This window comes from Mycteria americana, chromosome Z (assembly GCF_035582795.1).
Source record: "Mycteria americana isolate JAX WOST 10 ecotype Jacksonville Zoo and Gardens chromosome Z, USCA_MyAme_1.0, whole genome shotgun sequence".
NCBI lineage: Eukaryota > Metazoa > Chordata > Aves > Ciconiiformes > Ciconiidae > Mycteria > Mycteria americana.
The window spans coordinates 2,436,703-2,452,627 of record NC_134396.1 but is presented as its reverse complement, the minus strand read 5'-3'; the positions used below and the strand labels follow the sequence as shown (position 1 = coordinate 2,452,627).

At 42.0% G+C, this 15,925-nt stretch overlaps 2 protein-coding genes across 14 annotated transcripts in view; one reads left to right on the top strand and one right to left on the bottom strand.

Annotated features, from left to right (window-relative positions):
- UBE2R2 (ubiquitin conjugating enzyme E2 R2) overlaps positions 1-15,925 on the bottom strand; it is a 262,560-nt gene that overhangs the window by 33,532 nt on the left and 213,103 nt on the right. The gene's annotated exons all lie outside the window — the stretch shown is intronic.
- UBAP2 (ubiquitin associated protein 2) overlaps positions 1-15,925 on the top strand; it is a 236,801-nt gene that overhangs the window by 66,087 nt on the left and 154,789 nt on the right. For 10 of the 13 annotated variants that reach the window (XM_075526563.1, XM_075526562.1, XM_075526571.1 and 7 more), the window contains 8 exons: positions 55-227; positions 1,360-1,570; positions 2,823-2,862; positions 5,626-5,809; positions 8,400-8,466; positions 9,802-9,997; positions 11,263-11,354; positions 12,238-12,288. In XM_075526563.1, coding sequence (XP_075382678.1) covers positions 55-227; positions 1,360-1,570; positions 2,823-2,862; positions 5,626-5,809; positions 8,400-8,466; positions 9,802-9,997; positions 11,263-11,354; positions 12,238-12,288 — 1,014 coding nt within the window. The remainder of the gene's footprint in view (positions 1-54; positions 228-1,359; positions 1,571-2,822; positions 2,863-5,625; positions 5,810-8,399; positions 8,467-9,801; positions 9,998-11,262; positions 11,355-12,237; positions 12,289-15,925) is intronic. The other 3 variants (XM_075526570.1, XM_075526569.1, XM_075526567.1) reach the window with 1 other exon arrangement.

Genomic DNA, 15,925 nt, shown 5'->3' with positions numbered 1-15,925 from the left:
TTTAATACAGATAGTGCATGCAAAGGAATTACGGCCTTTTTTTCCTCCTTTAAGATTCCTGCCTCTGCAGTGGAGATGCCTGGATCAGCAGATGTGACAGGGTTAAATGTTCAGTTTGGAGCTCTGGAGTTTGGATCAGAGCCTGCACTCCCGGAGTTTGGATCAACCTCAAGCAGTGAGAATACCAGCCAGGCGACCAACAATAGCTTGTACTCAAAATCTGTAAAGTACGTGCAAGTTCCCCTTGTGCATTCTTAAATGTCTTCTTTAGGGGGTCAAGTTTGTGCCAAAAACATCAAGGCGCAGTTGCCATGTAGTGGGAGGGGGAAATATGATGACTTGTAAGGCTAAATGTTTTCTGTGGATGGCATCTTAAAGGAGAAATTTCTTTTCTAATGACAGTCAAAATCTCCCTGGATGAGTCAATTGAAGCTGGAGATGACATGAATGTAAAGAACTTTATAATAAGCTACCCTGTATAGAATTGCTTTCTTGTGTTTAATTGTCCTGATTTTCAAATTTGTTTGAGGGTTTGTTCCTCACAACCCAAATTTTTCTGCTTTTGATCCAGGAGAGATGACCTTTATAACATATATGTGTGTTAGTAGATTGGCACCAGATTACAGATCTGGTGCTTCTATGGGATGAGAAAAGAAGCCAGGCTTTCAGTATGCAGAAGCTCTTACTGAAAAGGCTAAAATAGCAAATGATAAATGCCAACATGCCAGTAACCCATATTTTCTTCCTTATTCATTCAGAAACTGGCTTCATTAAAAAGCTTCCTGAAGTTAATTCAGAAATACTAGTAAAAATGAACTTTCACATTAATTTCTAGTTGTATAAATGATTTAAGCTGTTTAGAAAGTAAAACTCCTCTGCATGTTTTATTTTTTCCTATTTGCATGGTTCATTCTGTAGGCTGCTACTGTAACATTAGAATTCTATTGTAAAAAGAGACTGGGTGTTTCTTATCATATAATACCAGATTTTATGGATCTAGTTGTTTAAAAAAGAGACATTATGTTCATTAATTTATCCTTTGAGAAGGTGGAAATAACATGACTGCAAAGTGCTTGTGTGTAAACTCTTGTTGTGGTTGGGCTGGCAGGAGGAAGGTGAATGGTGCTTAGTGCAGCTGATGGTTTTGATTACTGGGAGCAAAGCAGTAGTCCCCCAGTGATTATTTGGGAACAAAGCAAAATTACAATTTTTTTTCATCATTAGTTTTTCTAGTATAAATAATGTAGAATTGACTGCATGTTTAAGGTAGTTCTAGATAACTGTATAGGAGCTGATATTTTCATGAGGGTGTTTGAGATGTCTTTGATCAAGATGATAAATAATTTTTACTTTTTCCAGTGATCCTTTGAATACCTCTTTGCCAATATCCAGTACAGTACAGGAGTCCACCTACACAACCTCTGCCATCACCTCTTCCAGTCTGACTTGCTCATCACAGAGCACTAGCCCAGTAACAACAACTTCCTCCTATGACCAGACTTCTGTGCATAGTAGGATAGCGTACCAAAGCTCCATGGCTCCGTCTGAATCAACCCCTGTTGCAGTTACGGTGAGTGAATTTCAGAAATAAGACCTTGAAAAGGTGGAATATTCTTATCCATGTTAGACTTGCATTACCCTGCTGTGTTAATAACTTTTAACCAAGCCAAGTGGTATTTTTGATTCCCAAGCCCACCCTGTTATTTGTGTTTGCTTTTCCTATTGTGTAGCCATTTTTGTCCATACTGTATTTGGGATACAAGAGCTTCTGATTTTATGGGGTTTGACATCTTAAATTACTGGTTGACCTTTTTTTGTAGTAACACATAACATTCTACTTGAGTTTCCTTCCCTGGAGCTTAGCTTTTAAAAAAGGAACTATCTCTGTATGTAAAAATTAGTCATGGTATTTTGCCGTAACTTGACAGTTTTTATCTCAAGGTATATTATTTAATAAATTTTTATGGTACCTAGAAAATGGATACCAAACTGTTTGTTTTTTAAATTTATTAGATTTTTATGGTACCTAGAAAATGGATCCAAACTGTTTGTGGCCTCTCCAGCATTACTCTTTTTTTGGATTTAAACACCAGCGAGAATTAGTTTTCATGTTTTATTTTAAAAAGCATAGGGAGAGGTCTAAACTAGGACAGAGAGGATCTCTTTTGGGAGATTCAAAAGCACCTGCTCTCTTTGTGTATGGAATGTAGGTTTGTTTTACGAGAACTTAATTTGTTAAATGTTTAAGGAACTTGTGAGAGTTTGTAAGTGTATTTACTTCTGGCCTTTGTTATGTAATGGCTCAGTCACACTTGTCTTCTGTACTAGCTCGTATGTACTGGTGAGGATCAAGCATAGACTATCCACTTCTGTACTCCAGCGTTATCCAAAAAACAACTGGTGCTTCTCAAGTCTTATCTTTCAATGGAAAAAAATTGGCGTCTCTGTGTAACTTGGATAGTTAAAATTGTGAGTTGCATTAGATCAAAAGCACAACCATTTCCTATATGTTAATGCAATTCTTTCTTTCGTATTGGTTTAGAGCTGAAGTTTATGTTATATACAGTATATGGGAAGGTCTCCTGCTGATGGGTGTAGTATGGGCAGTGTATGGGATTCTGTATGTTCAGAACACCTGGCACTTGAGACAGCTATTACGTGGTTTTGTTAAAGGCAGTAAAAAGTTAATTTTCTGCCTTTTTTGTCTTTAAATTTAGAGCGGATATAGACTTTTGCATGAAGCATGTTCGATGTGTGATTCAGTCTGAAAATTTAATATACCTCTAAGATGATGTACTCATTCATTTCTCCTTTGTTTACAGAACGGGCACAGCGGTGTTAGAACACAGGCAACTCTTGACAGTAAGTTTACAAAGCTTGGTTGTGCACAGGACTTTCTGATCTTTCCTTACTACTTGCTGTGTGCACAACTGTAGCAGTGACATCTGGTTTAAAGTTTTATATTGTTCTCCCTGACTAATTTTTGGCTGATGCATTTGAGTTTATTTTGTACTTGCATAGGATACACTGCTTGCTTCTTGACTAAAACTGAAGTATGAAAGCAGCCCTATTAAATCTACAAACCTAAGCAGTCTTAGAATTAGAGAGGCTGCTTTGCTGCTGCTTTTCCTTTTGAATTTCCCTGCCAAAAATTACTTAATACGAAATTAAAATAAAGTCTAACATTACCAATTAATATAAAATTTCTTAGCAATTCTTCCAATTCTCAGCTGGGAAGCTGCGAGTAGCATTTAGCTGTAATGGAACCAAGTCACATTCTTTGAATGCACCTCTCACTGGGTATAGTGCTACTTAAGCCCTGTTACAAGCCCGTGGGGAATAAGGGTGACTAACGTGCTCCCTCTGCCGGGTAGCTTGCTGCCTTGCAGTGGAGTAACAATAACAGTACTACTGGCTCTGATACAGGCATTCCTGTTATCTTCATCTTGGCCTGTTTCTAATGTGGTATTTTACTTGTAGCACCCCTACTGCTCTCTTCCTGGAGTTAAAATAATTGAAGTATAGTATTCACTCTTCTGACCTTTATGTGCTGCTCTGTGGAAGTTTTCAAGGGCAGCAGTGTGAATTAACATCTTTTGGAATTCCAACGCTTCAATTTTAGGTCTATCCTCCTCTTAAACAGCTCTTCAGGTAGGTCATTAGTGGGGCAGCCTTTTTTTGTTTGTTTTTTTAATACTTCTGAATAGAAAGAAGTTGAGTATTCAGACCTGTAAACAGTGTTTTGTTAATGCCAAGTTCAATTTAAATGAGCAGGAGGAGTGTATATGCACAAAGAGGTACCACTTAAAAGATTGTTATATATAAAGACAACTTTTCAGTGGAAAACTTCCTTACTTTTGTGTACAGAATTAGTAAACAATTTATGAAATTCACTACAGGACTTGTCTTTTTGCCATGGAAAACAAAGATCTGAGAATTCCTAGTATTTTTGTAATTATTATAGAACGGCTTTATTAGTCCCTTTTTCTATGCCAGTTCTCTTTTTGAGAACACTTCTGGTTTTTTCTGTATCTCAAGCACATAAACTGGAATCAGTCTTCTTCCATGTACCTATTTCATGCATCCAAACAATTTTGAAATTCTCTTAACTTTTGAAAGTACTGACCTTTTCCCTTCTGTATGTGCTGGTAATATTATTAGTTGTTCATCTCTCATCATTGCTGCTGTTGTCCTTTAATATCCAGATCTCATACTTCCTAAACCCTTGGTTCAAAGCATGACTGGTGTGTTATAATTCTGAGCATCTTACTTGTCTCCTGGTTCTCTTTGTCTTGCACACTGTGTTCAGGCATCTTGTAAGGAGTCTTAATAAAGATGGTGATTCTGTCCCTTGTATTGAGGACATCTACTTTTACTTCAAGAAGGGAACCCTGCTCTACACATATTGGGAGTTGTGAAAGTTATTTACTTGTTTTTATATGAATCTTGTCAGAAGGTATCAGGCAATATAGTTGCTGCCTTCATAACTATGTCTCTGTTTGTCACCTGAATTTCCTCCTCTGTTGTCAGTAACCCTCATACTTATTGCCAAGGCCAATACCTCTCGATTTCTGTTCGCATAGCACCCAATCCAGCAACCTGACTTGGATCATTTAGTGAGGAAACCAAACCAGTAATGTGAACAAACTGTGATGCATAACTTCCAAGCGTATATCTGACTTCTGTTTGGTGCCCATTCTAAAACTGTCCTCACATGCATTACAAGTTAGTGATGATCCCCTGAGTAGTGGTCTCTGTTGTGGTATGGAAGCATGGCCCAGCAGAAGGCAGGGCTCAGTTCTCTTTCTGAGTTTTATTGGTGGGTGACTGCCTCTACTTCTTTATATTATTTTTGCAGGACAAGAGATAAGTGTAGAAACAGCTGGGAATTATGTTGGGCACTAGAGTTGTTTAGTGTCTTATTACAATATAGCAATCCTTTGGAAAGGCACATCTGTGGTAAACAAGTTTTACTCTGTGTAGCCTAAAAAGTAACATTAAAGCTAAACACTTTTTGTTATCTAGGTCAAATAAAGTAAGTCAGTATTTGACAACTCTTTAGCCATTAAAAATGCTTAATCCTGTGCTCAATTGTGGCCATTTATTGTGGCTTCTTTTATTCTACTGTATTACACATTGACTGATGAGTTATATCTGCCCTTGTACTCCATCAATCTCAGTCTTGATTATCAAAGGTGATCATCAATAGGCTGGAATGAAGAAGCAGAGGTGTAGGTAAACGTAGATTTGTACAGTGCCTTGAAAAGTGCAAATTACTTTTGTTTGTGGAACCAAATGCAAGGAATTTTAAAATGAGGATTGATTTGTGAGTGAAAGCTAGTAGCCCAGATAGTGGGAGGCGAAGTGCAGAAGACTGTAGTTTATTACACGTGTAGCGGTGAAAATTATAAATCTATTGTAGGTGAAGTGCTCAAAGGGAAAAAATGATAGTTCTGTGGCTGTTTGATTTTTCCTTAATAGCCAGATTGCTTGATACTGTTACTGGTTCTTAATGGTCAGGTTTTTGTAAACCAAGGGGAGGATACTACTGTGTTCCTGCATCCAGGCTGGGATGTCAGGTATGCTGGAATTTGTCTTTGAATGCCTCTTTTCAACTTGTTGCAGCTACTTCATCAGTTCCAGCGCCTAAGACAGAGCCTTCTCCCTCACTGCCTTCTGCTGGTGCTCTGCCTAGCGTGGTATCCACCACTGCTTCGCTTCTGCCTTCAGCTTCACAGCACGTGGCAACATTGCCCAGCTTGCCTCAGTCCAGTGATTTGGCCAGCAGCTCACTTTCCCAGTTAAGCAGGTACAGTAGGAGTTGTGATAAACTGAAAGGGGTTCAATTTTGGGGAAAGGGCAAACATAAGGGTGATTCTGTATGGGGGCTGTCACACACCAGAGTCCCCTTTTCTGACATTACCTAGAAATTAGGAGAGAGATTCAGAAGAGAACAGGATGTTTCTGGTTGCAAAGTATGAGCTCTGGGCTCATACTTTGTCCTGCCTCTTAATGACAGGACAGCTGCTGCCCTCAAGTTTTTGTGGTGTATAAACAACTTTGTGTTTCAAGGGTCTCTTGCTTCAATCATGCCAGCTAAATTAGCTAAATTGATTCCCCCAGTTTGTTTTTCCTACTTTGTCCACAGTGCCTGCTGTTTGTTTAGTGTCGTATGTTTGAAATCATTCCTTAACAGTTCACTTCCTGCCTAATTTTGAAATATTGTAGTTTCATTTATATTTGTATTTCTTAAAATTAAAAACCAGAAATAATTCCACAGGGAAAGTGTGTATTTTTTATTTTTCTAAGACATTTCCTTAAGACACTTTGAAATACCAGATTGGTGTTCCTGGAAGTGCATTCAGCACAACTTAGCTCATATGCACTATCTGTCTGATTTTCTCATTGCCTGTTACTTGAGCTTTGTCCTCAGGTGGGTGACATCCTGAGGCTATACTGGTTGAGTTACATTTTTAATACTCACCTTTGTATTTCTTACATTTGTTAATGTAAGAAACTAATTTGATGGGATATCAAGTTTTTTTCCCTGTTTCACAGCTAGGACATGGTTGATTCTCTTTTAATACACTAGTGTTTTGTGTTGAATAAAATGGTAGACATTTCAAATAACATGAATGGAGTAATTCTTGTTAGAAATATCATCTCCCCGCATTTGTTTGTAGAAAAGCTGTGTGCATTGGTAGAAATTTTAGTTGGAGGGCTGATGCTGTTGGGCAGATACCAAGTGCCATGGAAGGATGATGCCTGAATTCCAAGTATGTCTGACTTGGTTGTGCTGGCGGCTCTTGTCTGTGTGTCTACCGTAGGTCAGATGGTGAATTAAGGCTTATTGGAAGAGCTGGGGAGAATGGGTGAGGAAGTGGTTTAAAACTGTATGTTGGACTGAACTGTTTCTTTCCTTGCTGCCTGCAGCGGTGTCATTGTAATTCCTGCAGATGGGGAACAGTTTTAAAGAATTAAAGTAAAATTAATCCCCAAGATTTATTCTGGTCCCACACCTTGAAGAACTGCCCAAAGTGTTTGCCCTTAAATTAGGGCATATAATTTAGCGTGCAGCTTTGTTATGAAAACTGCTGTATTTTCTTGTGGCTATTTCCATAGAGAATACTGAAATACTTGTTATGGTTCAGATCTCTCTTGCTTCTGATTTCACATGAGGAGGGGCTTTTCAAACACCAAACCATACATACTTTTTAATGGCTTTTTTTTGTTTGCCTTTGTTCAGTATTCATTGTGTTTATTCCATACTGTAAGTTATGTTCTTGTCCTTGAATGTAAGGTGTAACTTTTGTCAGTGTTTAAGAACCAGTTTCAGTCACCTTTCAGGGAGACATTTAAAGATCTTTGGATTACAGATGAGTGTCAGTGCTACTGTTACTGCCAAAAGTTCACAGGCCTGGTCAGCTAGGCAAAAAAGATGATGCTAAAGTAGAGTTCCTTCCTAAAATGAAGTTATCTGCAGATGTTTTTCAGCAGGCGATTCTTTATTTTCATATTTTACAGTGTATGTATGAAACTGAACTGACAGTTCTGATTCATATTTTCAAAGAGGAAATGGCTTTTGGTGGGTGGTAGTGGTATGAACCGGCCTTGATTAAATTGCCAGATTCTGTAGTAGTACCACTAATTTTTGGGCTTTCACATATGCTCTTTGTTTGCTGGGTTTTTTTGAGCCCTGTCTTTTGAGAGTGTGTTATGGAGCAAATACCCTGCATTTCTAATTGGTTGAACTAATGTTATACAGGTTCAAATGTGAAAAATATACCATAGTGAGTCAAACCAAAGCACTGCCTTGCCTAATTAAATACCTGTGCCCCGTGCCGTGGCAGGCAGCAGCAGTTGCTCAGGGAAAGAATGAGAAGCAAGCCATGTGTTGTGTGAACCTTCTGGTTTTGGACTTTGTGTGTTGGAGTCATTGCTACGTAATTCCTGAAGCAACTATTGTTTTTCTAAAAATATAGTAAATTGATAAATACAAATGAATGGTGTTTTAGATGTTTCTTGTTAGTAATAGTTGTCTCTGTACTTAAATTTTTTTCATTAAAAGGTAGTAGGATACTAATTCAAGGAAAAAATGCCTGTAAGGGGGTGTGTGTATATATACACACATGTACACATGTGTGTATGTGTATATGTATACACACACCCCCCTACAGGCAATTTTTTCTTTAACTAATATCCTACTCTGTGTGTGTATGTATACACACACATACAATTTTTACTCTTTAACTAATATCCTACTACCTACTCTGTGTTTATATATATATGTGTGTATATATACACACATACATATATATACACTATGTGTATATATATATATATAAAAAAAGAGTTCTAGGAAAAATTAATTTTATTAATTCTTTGCAATTTCTTTCTAGCTCCCTTTCCAATCATCAGAGCAGCCTCTCCCCTGCCTCAGTGTTGTCTTCAAGCACATCACATGCCGTAAGTCCTATTTGCATTGCAAGAGAAGTTTGGCTTATAGTCAGTTTATCTGATGATTAAGACCCTCTCTTAAAGTTCACGTGTCCCTGTACACTAAGATCTGCAACAAGAGCCTTATCTTGGGGAAGAAGGACTGCCAGCCCTCTAGTGGTAAAAAAAGTCTTTACCACTTGTGATTTGTACTAGATCAGGAGTGGCTATTACAGAGACTTGCCAGTCACACAACTGCAGAGGGAATTTTCGTGCCAGCAAGGGGGGATGGAATAAAGAAAGAATTTCTTGTAACAAACGTATTTAAAAAAAAAATCTTTAGAAGTGGCTGTCTGAAACTGCTCCAAAATGTGGACTGTTAGCAGTCTCCACTGGACTGATTAACTGGCAAAATTCAGGTGATGGCATGATACATGTAATGACAAATGCCTCCTGACCGATGATTTTAGAGTTTACCATGTGACATCATTGTCACCTGTGTATTTAATACATTTGAGATAACAAGGCACATGCTAGTGAGCACAGTGCTCTAGATGAGGTGGCGCAAATGCAAGTCAGAGACTCTCCCTTGTTCTGTGGTGGGGTACTTTTGTACAATCCCAGTTGGGGTGTGCACGTAGGTTACTGCTTTTCTTTATGCCTATATTTTGGTTTCTAATGCCTCATCCCTGCTGAGTATGTAACTTAAAAATTCACACTTATCCAAATGTCCTTCTTTTCTGTTGTCAGAGTTGTTTTGGCTTCTGTGTGTTGATAGCATGTTTTGCAAGTGTGATCAGCTTACAGCTGAGGCACTGCATTGTGCTGGATTCAAACCAGGAATTCCTTTATTCTCATGTGTTCCTGTAATACATCTGGTCTGCATTTGAGTTTACCACATTGACTCTGTTGTGGGGCACTGCAGTTTTAATCTTCTAAATTCCACAAGTGCATGGAGGAAATCACGATAGCAGTGTCTTGTATTCTGAAAACAAATGCTGTCTTTTGGAAGAATATAGGAGTTTATTTAACATAATGAGTACAGGCTTAAAGGAATATACAAGCAAAGGGCAAGAAATAATGCAATGGAGTGACATTTGAGTTACCGTGGTATAATTTTGTGATGATACAGCGGTTTGAATTTAACTGTCATGTAATGATTTTCTTTGAATCCTGAAAAATCACAAGTATGCAACTTAGTTTCTTGTGTGGTATATAGATAATTTGTATCTTTTGCATGTGCTGCTGTAACTTAAAAGATTGTTGGGGGAGGGGGGAGTTGACACCACCCCCCACCACGCCCCCAGCTTCTTCCACTGTTGTTTATTTGCCCTGTGATCCTCATTCTTTTTGTCTCCTTTCTAGCACACTAGTGTTGAGAACACAACTTCGCTCCAGCCCTCAACAACCTTTTCAACTGCTTCAACCTCAGCCACTAGCACCACCTCTTCAGTTGTCAGCATGGCAAGCAGTATGAACACTACAAACAGCCTTGGCCTGAGTGTTACCAGTGTGTCTATACCAGCTGCTACCACACGGGCAGCTCCCTTAGTGTCTTCAGGTTCGCAATATTAACAGATCACGTGGATAGACAGAGGACTTCAGTCAGCAAGGCTGTCAGTTGAGCATCTCACCAGCCATAACTATGCTAAGAAATCCACATTCTTGACTGGCATTTTCAGCATGCTTTATTTGCTGGCTCATAAAATAAAGTTGCCTCGTTTTGTGTATTTGACATATTTGTTAGGGTGTTATGTGCCATTTATATAGCACATTCCATCCCCAAAGAGCTTTGTAAATAGACACCAGAGCAGTTCTGACTTGGGAAGTTTTGGGCTAGGAGACTTGCCCAGTTTGTATTCCAGGTTGTGATCAGCTCTCAGCTGTCCGTTCACATTAGCTTTAACTTCAGTCTTCTCTATGACTTGAATTCATTTCGCAGTATCAAAATATACTGCAATGTCCTCATTATCATATGCCACATCCCTACTGCCACATCTACAGAAAGGAAAAAAGTGTCTGATGTCTGGATCATTCCACAGCAAATAGCACTTCAGAAAAAGGGTCCACAGAGAGAGAAGGTGGAGAGGCTTCTTGCACTGAAGTGGAAGCAATGCTAAATTCTCTCTTGCTTCTGTAATCAACCTGAACTCCTAAAAGGAAATCCTATGGAGGGGATTTAATGATTTAAATATTAAGATCAAACTTACTTACAGAAGGATTTCTCATTCCCATACCTTGTAAATGAAGTGTCTGATGACTGGCCAAAGTGCATTTTTTTTACTCTTCTGCTTCCTAGCACTGCTTCATGGAGGCAACTGAAACTGTTTCAATCTTCTTCTCTTTGCTATTCTCAGCTGCAGTAAGTCACCCACAGAAAGTATGCTGGCAACATTTAGTGCTTTCCAGTCTATTGCTGGCAATAAGGGGGAATGTGGTGACAGAGCAGAAAATGCAAGGAGGGAATTTGCTCTCTTCGATTGAGAACAATGCCTAAATTTTGCCTTCAGGAGAGGATTGAGGAAAGGAGAGGTTTCTGTAATTCTTGTAATCCTCTTGGACAAAGTAAATGACAAAATCAGACTGTTCTCCAGTGGGACTGTTTTCAGTCTTAAGTAGCCTGTGCTTTCCCTTCCTTGAGGCATGGTTAAACTCTTCAGGCTATTTTGAGCATTTTCATCAACCAGCACAAAATTCTTCTGCATAGTTCTACTCTTTACAGGCTATGACAGTGCAGCTGCCAGGGCTTGTGAGCTCTCTTGTCTCAATGCTGAAGCCTTTTCTTTTCTAAAGGCTCGTTAAAGTGTCTGTATTTTGATTCTACAGGCAAAGCTCCCCCAAACCTGCCCCAAGGTGTACCGCCCTTGTTGCATAACCAGTATATTGTGGGACCTGGAGGACTTCTGCCTGCCTACCCAGTAAGCAATTTAATTGTTCCTGTCCTTGATTGCTTAACCCTTGGTGCAAGTGGGCCCTCCAGACCTGCTGCTGTCTATGCCAAGGCATTTCTGTTGGCACATGTTGCACCTGGAATTCTTGTTCCAAATGCTGAAGAATATATGAAATATATTCACTGTTGATAGTAAACTGCAGAAATGTTGGTACAGTCCTGATCTGGCTGCTGTTGAAGCTAAACATGCGTGTTGCTATGATTTTCAGTGGTATCAGGTTTTAGGACCTTTGAGTAAAATTAGACTCGTTCAGGTTTGTGTAACTGGAATAGATTTACTGTAGTAATGGTTGAAATGTACCATGTGTCCTGTCTGTCATACTTTGACAGATTGCATATAGCTTTTTGATGTCTGAGCAGGATCAACATATTTTTGGTTATCTGTTTTTTAAATCAGAAACTTTATTTTAATCATCTTTCTGTATCACACTGGATGCGAGGGCATACCATAGGTTGCTTTGTGGTCTAGTCATCAAATCTTAATCCTGCTATTCTCAGAAGTAATGACTCCAGGAAAGAAGGCTGTTGCTCTTATTCCCAAATCCGAATGCCCTGTAGACTTTTCACAAGTTGATGAATGATGCATCTGTGAAAACAGTATTGAAGATGGGACAGTCAAACTCTCCTCAGAGGACTGCTGTCACCAAGAAACAATATAAGAGTGACAAGCCATTTTAAGCTTAGCTCTACTAGCCTATAAATGCTACGATATGCCATGATGGCACAATGCGACATATAGCTGTACACCTTTAAAATAGACTGGTCCTAGGTCAAACTCTGTTTAAAACCCCAAATTGGTCAGTGTCACAGAAAAGTGTTATAACGATGTTGTATTTTTATCTGTCTTTAAGCAGATTTATGGTTATGATGATCTCCAGATGCTTCAATCCAGACTGCCAATGGTAAGTAAATGGTTTGGTTTATTTAATTTTAAAAAAGTTATCTTCAGTGTTGATCATTTGTGCAACACAAATTGGTTAATTTAATGGCGATTAAGAGCTTATCCTTATGTTCTATATTCTAGTTTCTTAAATATCCACAGTTTCTCTAGGTGGTGTAAATTGATACAGAGCAACTGTTGCATTGTGCATTCGTCATTCTGCAAATTCAGTAAATAGAATCAAGTGTGCTCTGTGCTTGTGAGTGGAGAAATTCTTAATTGTTGCAGCAACAGTATGACATCTTGTCAAATCTAGTTGAAAACTGAGCATGAATGTTGTCTTTTGCCAAGAGGTAGGGTTGAACAGCAACTACACAAATTGGCAGCCAGTAGGTGCATCTGACAGGTTTTGGAGGTGCTCATAGGTGGAGATCTTTGCATATACGTCACAGCAACAAATGCAGGTGAGCTGCAGGATGTAGAGTATACGAAGTTTTTTTCCTTACCTGGATCCAGAATGTAAATGCTGTGTGAGAGACACTGAGCTCCCAGACAGATTCAGAGAGAGCCTCAGCCTAGATTGCAGAATGGTAAAGACTTTTTTTTTTCAGAAAACTAGGATAAGAATCTTGCAGAGAAAGTTTGGTAGTACGTAACTGAGAAAAGTCACAGGATTCAGTGATGCAGTGTATCCATAGAGGCAGACATGGAGCAATGAGCAGTGATCTGGACAAGAAGTATCGCTGGATGAATGCCATAATTAAAGGTCCAAGACAGTACCAGGTCTTCCATGTGGAGTCTGGAGACAGCCAGAGTCAGATAGTCAAAGGTGAGTACAGGGATGTCCCAGACAAAACCCTGTCCAGCTGCACATCCTGAATTAAAAACATGAGCACATTAATGAAGCTTTTAACTACCTGATGAAGGCATGATCCTCGGAAGAATTGTCAACTGAAACGAATGGAATTATTTTCAGAGCAGCAAAATGACAAAATATTTGCAGTTCTGTGGCCAGCAGAGACATGGTGTAGTGTGTTGACCCTGGCTGGATGTCATGTGCCCATCAAAGCCGCTCTATCACTCCCCTCCTCAGCTGGACAGGGGAGAGAAAAAAATGCAACAAAAGGCTCATGGGCTGAGATAAGGACAGGGAGAGATCACTCACCAATTACCATCATGGGCTAAACAGTCTCAACTTGAGGAAATCAGTTTAACGTATTAGCAATCATATCAGAGAAGGATAATGAGAAATAAAACCAGATCTTAAAAACACCTTCACCCCACCCCTCCCTTCTTCCCAAGCTGAGCTTCACTCTGGATTTCTCTACCTCCTACCCCCAGCAGTGCAGGAGGACGGGGAATGGGGGTTGCGGTCAGTTCATCACACATTGCCTCTGCCGCTCCTCGGGAGAACTCCTCACACTCTTTCCCTGTTCCAGTGTGGGGCCCCTCCCATGGGAGGCAGTCCTCCACCAACTCTGCAATGTGAGTCCTTCCCATGGGCTGCAGTTCTTCACGAACTGCTCCAGCGTGGGTCCTTTCCACAGGGTGCAGTCCTTCAGGAACAGACTGCTCCAGTGTGGGTTCCTCGTGGGGTCCCAAGTCCTGCCAGAAAACCTGCTCCAGCGTGGCCTCCTCTCTCCACGGGTCCACAGGTCCTCTCAGGAGCCTGCTCCAGCGCAGGCTTCCCACAGGGTCACAGCCTCCTTGAGGCATCCACCTGCTCTGTGGGGGGGGTCCTCCACGGGCTGCAGTGGATATCTGCTCCACCATGGACCTCCATGGGCTGCAGGGGCACAGCCTGCCTCACCATGGTCTTCACCAGGGGCTGCAGGGGAATCTCTGCTCTGGTGCCTGGAACACCTCCTCCCCTCCTTCTTCACTGGCCTTGGTGTCTGAAGAGTTGTTCCTCTCAAATACTGTCACTCCTCTCCCCAGCTGCGATTGCGCAGAGTTCTTCCCCGCCACCGCCTCTTAAATATGTTATCCCAGAAGTGCTACCACTGTTGCAGATGGGCTCGGCCTTGGCCAGCGGCGAGTCCATCTTGGAGCTGTCTGCCATTGGCTTCATCGCACATGGAGGAAGGTTCTAGCAGCTTCTTGAAGAAGCCACCCCTGTACCCCGCCCACTACCAAAACCTTACAACACAAAACCTGCACAAGGGGTTACATTGCTAGGACAAAAAATAATATCTAGGAGTGCTGTTCAACTTAAATCATCATGCCGTTAGTATGAGTTTCCTCAATTACTTTGTTGCTCTCTGGGCAGGAGTGCTTTTTTCATGTAGCTGTACCACAGGGCTATGCAAGGCCTGGAGCAAAGCATGCATATTGGTGGGGAGGTTTCGATCGGAGGGACAAGGAGCTGACAATTATTGACGTTACTGACAGGTAGTGACAGCAAATGGAAAGAAAAATGCAATGGGTAATACTTATTTTAAAAAAATACACTAAAGGACATGGAAAAAAAATTTGTTCACGTATCTGTAAACTCCAAGAGTAAGACTGAACCCTTGTTCAGAATGTAAGAACTTTTACCTTATGTGCATTACCATAGAACACTTGATACAGTTGAGGAGGTGGTGGCGTGCCTGGGCGTCCCAGTGTGGGGGCGTGCTGGGGCTGCTGAGGGTGGCGAAGAGGTGCTGGAGGATGCGTAGGGCGGTGGCAGCGGCTTGCTGCGGGTGGTTGGTGTGGAGGAGGGTGTCGGGGAAGGGGAAGGGCGCGTGCTGGTGGTGGCAGGGCTGTGGCGGGCTGGGAGCCATGGCCTGGAGGAGCTGGAGGCTGTCCCAGGGGAAGGTGGCGTCGCGGGGACGCAGGTGGTGGCAGGCGAGGGTGGTGGCGAGAGCCGTCAGGAGGAGCAGGAGCGCCGGGGCGCCGTGCCGCAGGCGGGGCTGTGGGGATGCGGGCGCAGGCATGGTGGGGCTGTGGGTGGTGCTGGGCAGGAGCCTGGTCAGGCTGGGTGGTGGTGCGGATGGGCGCTGTGCTTGGGGTGCTGCCGGGCGGCCGGCTTTATGTGGTGCCACGGCTTTCCCTTCCTCGCTTTCCGATTGCTGCGAGTTTCCGGCTGTGGTTTTCAGTTCTGGCTGGTGGCTGTGGTGGTCTTGGGGAAGTGCGTTGTTGGGGTGGCCGTGCGTGTGGAGGGCGGTGGCGGTGCTTTGCTGGTGGTGTGTTGGGGGGAGGTTGGCTGTAGCGGTTGAGTGGGGGATGCGAAAGCGCTGGGGCAGAGAGCCCTTGGGGGCAGCTGTGGCGGGGAGGTGCGTTAGGGTTTCCCGGTTGCCTGCAGGGCGAGCTGCGGTGCCTCTTTTCTGCAGCTGAAGTTTCCCTTCCTGCCCAAGTGTCTTTTCCGTGTGTAATGCCCTGGTGTTGGTTGTGGTCGGTTTTCCTTTCGCTTGCGGCTCGCCGTTGTTTTCATGCGAGCTGGTCTTGTCTTTTCTTTTCGTGTTGGGAAGGGTTGTGGAGTGATGTCACTTGTCAGAGGCTGGGGAGTCCCCTCCCGGAGCGAGGGCCTGGGGGTGTCGGTGGCTTGCGAGGAGGTGGCTCTGGGTGTAGGCGCTTGAGCACCGGACGTGTTCCCGGCTGGAGCTGCCCCAGCTCCTCCCGTGCGCGAAGCTGATGGGAACGGGGAGGAAAGGCTTGAGGAAAAAGGCAGAGGAAGA